This window comes from Ctenocephalides felis, unplaced genomic scaffold (assembly GCF_003426905.1).
Source record: "Ctenocephalides felis isolate EL2017-DRISC unplaced genomic scaffold, ASM342690v1 CF-g0.4_SCAFFOLD_01492, whole genome shotgun sequence".
Lineage (NCBI taxonomy): Eukaryota > Metazoa > Arthropoda > Insecta > Siphonaptera > Pulicidae > Ctenocephalides > Ctenocephalides felis.
Genome location: NW_020537646.1, coordinates 9207281 through 9216175, shown reverse-complemented (window position 1 = coordinate 9216175; position 8895 = coordinate 9207281). Strand labels below are relative to the sequence as shown.

Sequence of the window (8895 nt, the reverse complement as noted above, 5' to 3'; positions counted from 1 at the left end):
CCCCCCAAATTGTGCCGCCCTAGGCCCGGGCCTCACGGGCCTATGGGGTAATCCAGCACTGTATAAATATATAATATATATTTATGTATATATATATATTATATGTATATAATATATATATATGTATATATATATATGTTCTATATGTATATATATGTATATATAGAGGTGGGTCGTTGACGGTTTTGCCGTCAACGAAACGAAACGGTTATCGGGGTTTCGTCAACTAGTTAAATAACTATAGTTATATATATATATATATATTTATAAGCTATTAATAACTGGAACATTTAAACTAATTATTTTTTGAAAATTTTTTGGTTACATTATAGTCTGTACAAATTGGCTAACGTCTAAATACTGAATGAAATCAATTCAATCAATTTCATTCAGTATTTAGACGTTAGCCAATTTGTACACATTATAATGTGATCAAAAAATTGTCAAAAAAAATAATTAGTTTAAATGTTCCAGTTATTAATAGCTTGGTTTATCACAGTGTAATAGTGTAGTGTATTTTTGTATAATTAATTCTTTTTCCACTGAATGACGGTCTCGATGAAGACCGAAAATACGTATGGATAAATAAAGTATTTCAAAACTACTTTAGTTTTTTTACTTGGTGTTACTGCCCGATTCTAAATAACTCATCAATATATATATATATATATATATATATATATATATTATATGAATAGGTTATATGTAAACATATTAATATATATTATAAGATGTTATAATATCAAAAGTTATATAATAAGGACAAACAGCTTTTTTTTAAACATTTAACACTTTATTAATAGTTCCTATTACAAAGACAAATAAGATAGGCTTACGATCTTATTTAAAAGTTAAATATCACAATAATCAATATATGAGTTTTGCAGTATCATTATCATGATGTTTTTCAGCCTCTATATCTGAGTCAGAGTCAGCATTTAGATCAGGATATTGTTGCTATAAATAAACATATTTTAACATCATTATAGTAGTGATTCAACCACAACTATAACACTTACCTTAAATTTAGGTTCTTGATTATCTTGAAAACCAGACAACTTTCCTGGTTGTAAGTTTCTTAAAACTTGTATCATGGCTGGTGATCGTTCCCCTAATTTGCCTTGTTGCCCATAAGCAGGAGTTATAAAACGTATGCCTCTAAAAAAAATTGAAAGTGAATATGTTAATCAGTGCACATTAATCGTGTGTTTTATAACATATATATATATATATATATATATATATATATACACATATATATACATATACATATACATATACATAACATATACTTACCTAAATATCGATCCACGATTTTCTTGTTTTTTCTTATAAAGATAAAAAATGCTTCCTGCAACAGCACCAAATAAAAGAAGGGATAGAAATATAGGAACTGCAACACTTGTGGATTGTTCATTTGATGCCATAGTGCCAAATTGAGGATGATCATCCATATCCTAGAAAATATGAGTTCATATTTTAAGTAAGTTGAATAAAATTATAACAGCTCATTTTAAATATACTTACATCAACACAGGAGCTACCTGGTGCTATCATAAGACCATTTTTGCAAATACATTTAGGGCCAGAGTCAGCAGGAACACACAAATACATACAATTTGAATTTTCACAAGCGTTTTCATGTAGGAGTTGTTTAGAGTATTGACTAATTTTGAAGGAATCAGCATTGGAAATATAAGCATCAATAACTGTGCAAGCATAGTTTCCAAACAGACGGCATTTTATCATCCGTGTGGATCCATACACTAAAGTATAAGCATAGTTTTCAAAAACATCTAAACCATTTGGAGCAGTGAGCAGCTTTTGTTCTTTTACAAGAATCCTATGATCAGAGCCATTGTATGATACTGATTCAATTGTGTTTTTGTGTTTATCACAGTAGTACACTGTTTTTTGATGATGATCGATACCAATTCCACTTATTAAGTTTAATTTCTCATTACGTAGTTCTATGACATGGCTGCCATCCAGATTTGCCCTGTATAGGATTGTTATAGGATTATCGTACACCCACCAGTGGGTTACTGTGTAGAAAATGTATTTGCTAATGGGATCCACAACTAATTCTGGTACAGCTATATTTTTATCAAACTTCATTAGAATTGCACATGCAGCATTCTCTATGTGGCAAACTCGCAGTGTTTTATGTAAATCGTCCTCGCTGATAAAGTAAATATTTTGAGTTATCCAGTCAACAGCAAGTTTCATTGGTTTTCCAATATTCATAATATATTGGACATCACCACTCTTAATATCCAATCTGTATATTTGACTAATGAGATGCAAGGAGAAGTATAGAGTACTTGTGTGCTTTGAAACATCCAGACTTAGAATTTTTGGTATATTGCGATTGAATAGTATTTTAACAGAAGGTGGAGATAATGTTAGTTCTCTAATTTGATTAGATGTGGAATATAAGATGGACATTTGATCTCCAGTAGCTTTGCAGCTCCTTTTATCAGATCTAGATAAAAGTCAATGAAGTTAGTCAAGTAGAATTAATAAAACTTATTGATTAATTACCTTAGCATAAATTCTGGATAACATGAGCAATGGAAAGAACCTGCGGAGTTTGTGCAAATCTGTAAATTGAGGATAAAATTAGACACAGGCCCAAGAAAGATAAGAGAAAGAAGCATTTACATACTTGTCCACATTGTTGCAATTCCGCTTTGCACTCATTGATATCAGTACATGATAAATGATCACCTGCTAAGTGATATCCTTCATGGCAAGAACATTGGGGACCATTAGGAGTTGGACTGCATTTATGTTTGCATTTAATTGCATCACATGATGTATCTAAGTGATTAGATGAATATTTAAATGAATAAATTTAAAACTATGAAGTGAATTAGTTATGAAATAAATCAAACTTACTGCAAGCACCATTTTCATCAGATCCATCAAAACAATCTGGAATACCATTGCAAACAAATAAGAAATCAACACATCCACCAGACTTGCATCGAAAGCTGTCTTCATCACACACAGGAAGAAATTGAGAATGCACCGGTTGCACTGTTGTAACTGAAAATTTACAATCATTAATTTCATAAATAATATAAAATAATGTATCAACAAAATACCCGCAGAACAACTTTCACTTGTTTCATCAGAACCATCATTGCAATCCCGTGTTTTGTCACAAACCCATTTGCGTTGTATGCATTGACCTGAATTGCAAGTAAACTCATCAAGTTGACAGTTCGTACATTCTCGTTCATCTTCACCATATTTGCATTCAGCAGTACCATTGCATCTGCAAGTAAGTTGAAAAATTATGTTAGTATATATTTAGATTTAGTGTGAGTATTGTATAATATATGTGTACCTTGCTATTTCTGGCAAACAGGCCCCACTTTCTTCACAAGTGTATTGAGTAGGTTCACATGTAATAAGGTCAATAAAATCAGTTTCTGTAGTTGATTCCTTTTCTTTAGAAGGGCATCTTATTTCATCACTTGAATCTCCACAGTCATCCTCATGATCACATTTTAAATCCATATCAATACATTTTCCATTAGTACAAGTAAATTGATTGTCTTTGCATGTGTTTGGCTCTGGAATTTATATTTATATGCAATGAAAGTTTATATTATTATGATAAGTTATTATCTACCACAGAAGGTATGTTCATCAGAAGCATCTGTGCAATCAATTTCTCCATCACATTCCCATGATGATGGTATGCAGGAACCAGATTGACATCTGGAACAAGTTTATATTAAATAACGATCATATCATAACATGGGTACAAGAATATGAGAAGTTTCTATAATTAGACATACTGGAACATGTTAGATTCACATGTGACATGATCACACATTTTTTCATCGCTGCCATCTAAGCAATCCGGTAAGACATCACATAATAATCTGTTATCAATACATTGCCCATTTGCACATTCAAATTGTGCGTGTGTACATTTTGAAGAAGATACTAAAATAATAGTGAAATAGTTATCTTAAATATTTCAAAGAAATTATTTAAACTCACCATAGTTTTCACAATTTTCTTCATCTGATTTGTCTGGACAATCAAAATGTTTATCGCATTTGTAGTGATACTCAATACAAATACCATCATTACATTGAAATTCATTTACAGCGCAGGACTGGCGATCTTTGTAACCTGATTATGAAATAATATGAACATGTAAATTTTGATAGGTGTATATTATTTCTGACTTACGTTCACAATCAGATTCATCTTCTCCAAAATCACAGTCTTTATTTCCATTGCATCGTAAAATCATAGGTATACATTTGTTTGTATCTGAACACCTGAATTGTTCTCCAGTACAGTGAATAATTGTTTCACAGCTCATGTTGTAAGGAGGCACTAGAGATAATCCAACTGGACAATGACAACTAATCTTTCCTTGCATCATCGGAATACAAATATGAGAGCATCCTCCATTTTCATGAATACACAAATGATTTGAAATGGTGCGTGGTGTTATAGCGGTCAGAGGTACAGATTTCAAGTTACGCTCAATATCTAAAGAATTGAGAACATTTCAAGTAACATTGGCAAGTTCATATTGTGAGTATTGATAATATTTTGTTAAACATTACCTATAGTTAGTTTTTTGTTGAATCCATTACCAAGATTATGTTTATCTGCCCAATATAAACGTCTATTGCCTGCTGTTGTCCAAAATAGATCATTTCCCAAAATTGCAATTGCTATGGGTTTATCTTTCGTATGTCTGAAGCCATGTCTGTCATCACCTGAGGTATTAAAGTACATGTTAGAGCAGTTTTATTATTGCAAAAATGAGTTAGGACATTAACCTACCATCAACTGAAGAGCTTTCAATTCTGCCAGTTTCTTCGACAGCCCAGAAAACGCGTTGTAGATCATGATCATACACCATAGAAATTTTTCCCCATCTACCTAAACCATCTTCCACAACATGGGTTCGGATTCCACTTCCATCCAGTAGCATACGATCAATATGGGTATGATCGTGTGATCGAAAAGCAACAAACATAATCCTGCATAAAAATGTATGATTGTATTAAAAGGTGTTAGTAAAATTCAATTTTTTTTTATTAAATTCCAAATTTAATAACCCATGAGATGGAACAATAGCAAATCCAACTGGTACTTGATCTCCTAAACCATGTAAAATAAATCCTTTAACGCCAGTATCAAGATGAAGTACTTCAATCGTTTGCTGAACACTATCAATCCAAAATAAGTTGTTTGCAAGATTATCTGTAATGTAAATAAATTTTTATTAAATCATATATATATATATATATATATATATAAATTATATATATGCAATAATTTTTTTTACCGAAATGCATGGCTTCCACTTCACCAGATTTAATATCAGTGAGACGAGATGATTTGGTAGTATACATGTCCACAGTGTATATGAATTTTTTATTGTTATCAGCCACAATTATTTCACCTGAACAGAAAAATATTTTAAAAAAAAAACATGAATAATGCATAATTCCATAAAAATAAATTACCATTTAAGCTATTATATGTTAAGACATCCATATTAATTTTCATTGGAACACCATGTAATTCATGTCGTCCTAATTTCTGATGCATCAAACTAACCATTAAATTTCCAGCTCCAATAATTAATTCACTTTGTCTTTGAGTTTCTAATGTAAAAAATGTTTTAAAAAAAAAAATAAAGTAAAATTTAGTAAAAAATGAGGTTTTTAATTAAAGCTTACCTCTGCAAGATGTTTTGTCAGCTGACAATTCTTTACCTTCTGGACAAGCACAGGAGTATTCATGTGCACTTTTTATTAAACACAAATGACTGCAAGACGATTTCATACATGGATGATCATGTTTGGGCTGCAGGGCGCTGTGGTAAATGTGAATTCCTGGAATACATTAAGAATTATGTAATTAAATAATTACTGAATTGATTTTTAGTCAATTTCATACAAACCATAAATATATTCTTTGGATTCTTTAGCCACTGTAACACGGTTTTTGCATGTGAATTTATTGCATGATTGTATACTTTTCGAATCCCAATCACTCCAGTATATTTGATCTTCAAATATAGCAATAGCATATGGGTGTTTGGTGACACCTTTAAGTACAATCTGTAAAAAAGATTAGATTAATATACAGCTATTTATCGAACTTCATATTGTAAAGTTAAGGCTTACCCGACGATCAGTTCCATCTAAATTAATGGATTCAATCGTTTGCAGTTTTGCATCCACCCAGTATAGTCTCTTATTTGGAATATCAATTGATATACCATTTGGCCAATGCAAATTGGTGCTTACAAACAGTTTAGGTGAAGAACCGTCCATGGAAGATGTGGCAATTTGTGGATTATCACCCCAGTCAGACCAGAACATTTGACTAAACATGTTTTATTTTAGTATGAAACAAAAATGGTTTATTTTAATATAGTAAATTAATACCCACCCTCGTCCAGGATATAATGCTATTGCTCTAGGCTTGTGTATGTTTTCATTTACTATAATTGTACAATGTTTGCCATCATTGGAACAAACGCCAATATGCATTAATTCAGCATCAGTAAAATAAATATTTCCAGTAAGCCAATCTAATGCTAAGTCTTCTGGTGCTGACAAACCAGATGTTAAAAGAACCTTGAATTTAAACAAAAATTATTATAATTTTTGTATGTAGCAATAAATTTGAAGTTATTCAAATTTTACCTCCATTTGACTGCCATCTTCTAGAGAACGTAAAATTGATTCAGTTCCAAGATGAACATCAGTCCAATACACATGATTACCATCATACTCCACACCTATGATTTGTCTTTGATTTTTGATTACTTGGAAAAGAATTTTTGATTCTAAATATAAACCTCTTATATTTGATCTGGAACTGAACAGCAGCAAGGCTTCTCCACCTGAATATATGAAGCAAGTGTAAGTCAAAATAGTTTGATGAATGCATGATGTACATATACTCACCATTAACTTTACAGCTTTTTTTATCGCTTGAAAGTGTATATTTCATATCGCACAAACATTTGTAAGAACCAATAGTATTTTCACATCTTTGACTGCACATTCCATGAATAGCACATTCGTTTATGTCAGTGCAGTTATCATTGTTATTGTATTGCCAATTCTTGTGCATGTGAGAAAAGTCACTGTTTAAGGGATTATGGAAACCAGAGGGGCAAACACATCGAGGGCCTTCTGGAGTCTTTACACAGTGTTTGGCACACGATAGACTAGTGCAATCTAGAAATGGTAAGAGTAATTTACATATACATACATACATACATACATATATATATATGTAAATATATATTAATTCATTTATTTAACATAGGAAAGAATTGTTAAGTGTTTTATAAATCACCTTGTTGGCACCCAACCCCTTCATCAGATTTATCTTTGCAATGTGGTATATTATCACAGACTTTATTTATTGGGATGCAACTTGAATTATCACGGCATGGGTAGTGGTCTTTTTCCAAGATACACATAAAAGTAACAGGTCTAGAATCTGCAATGCAATTTGTCAGATATTTGATCTGATATTATCAAGATTTTTATTTTAACAAAACATACCACAATCTATTTCATCAGAACCATCTGCACAATCAATTGCGCCATCACAAACCCAATCTTCACTTATGCAATGTCCATTGCGACAGCGAAATCCATCACATGCATGCTGAAAATGTAAAATGTAAAACAAATTTTTCATTTAGTGAACCTTAAAATTTAGAGTAACTGAAACTTTGCATTATACCTGATCCTTGCACCCCATGTCTTCATCAGATTTATCCATGCAATCAAAATCTCCATTGCACACAAACTCGAGAGGTATACACATTCTATCAGCACACATCCATTCATTGTGTTCACATGAATGATTAGTTGAGGGTGGTGTGTAAACAAAATCTGAAATTAGATGTAAATTTGACAATTACAATTGTAACATTTGGACTTGTGCCATTATTTTACTATTTATCGAGTTCAAATATTGAAGTGAATAATTTGATAACATAAGTTATATCTTTTGATGTTCCGCAAACTTATTATTCTCAATAAAAATCTATGATTAGAATAATCTCATTTTGATAAAAAATATTTAAAATACTTATGAAAAAGTACCTTCACAATTTTGTTCATCGGATCCTGAAGGGCAGTCCATTGACTTATCACATCTGAAGCTAGATGAAATGCATTCACCATCTGCACAACGGTACCAATCCGGTTCTTCACAACGATACATTTCTAGAACAATCGTACGATTAAAATGTATCGTCAAAGAAAAGCCCAGATTCATATTTTTATCTGAAATTAATAAATTTCAAACTCACCACAATGATGTTCATCTGAGTCGTCTTTGCAATCTTTAATGCCATCACATATTCTAGTCTTGGAAATACATTCGCCATCTCCACACGTGTATTCTGATGTCAGGCATTCTTTATGATCGAACACAAATCCGGAGCGCGGACAAACATGTTGTACAATAAATATCAGAAATACTAGGCATACTGACCGCATTGCCACTATTTAACGTCCTTAGCCCTCGAACCTGACTCGGAAAATGAAGGCAAATACAGGAATTTTGGCCCTTTTATAGGATACCGTATAGTTTGAATCTAAACAACGATTGCGCAACACGAGAAATTGATAGAATAAGTTGACATGGATGGCAAGTTTGTGCCGAATGAGTAAAACCATAGATAAATAAATTATTGCAGCATAAAGCGAAAGTTCTAGAAATTGTATGATCACATTTCGCAATCTCTTTATTGTTCATTATAATGTCTAGTTTATTTTTTAAATAATAAAATATGAATTTTTCAATTATTGTCTCTCAATTTATATATTAAAGCATATTAAAGTATGCCTTTATAGTTTCGATCTTTCC

General features: G+C 31.6%; 1 protein-coding gene across 1 annotated transcript; it reads right to left on the bottom strand.

Annotated features, from left to right (window-relative positions):
* Positions 1 to 783: 783 nt before the first annotated feature.
* LOC113370026 (putative vitellogenin receptor) lies at positions 784 to 8557 on the bottom strand (the record flags this gene model as incomplete). Its single annotated transcript, XM_026610674.1, is given in 29 exon segments — positions 784 to 957; positions 1020 to 1158; positions 1297 to 1457; positions 1528 to 2485; positions 2545 to 2603; positions 2669 to 2823; positions 2902 to 3051; positions 3111 to 3283; positions 3356 to 3584; positions 3644 to 3732; positions 3813 to 3963; positions 4021 to 4155; positions 4216 to 4524; positions 4602 to 4757; positions 4825 to 5024; positions 5103 to 5247; positions 5333 to 5449; positions 5514 to 5654; positions 5730 to 5885; positions 5954 to 6113; positions 6180 to 6381; positions 6448 to 6635; positions 6705 to 6904; positions 6969 to 7244; positions 7366 to 7512; positions 7578 to 7683; positions 7762 to 7913; positions 8127 to 8249; positions 8336 to 8557. Coding segments are annotated over 29 exon segments (5457 nt in total). The 5' UTR covers positions 8526 to 8557.
* Positions 8558 to 8895: the final 338 nt, after the last annotated feature.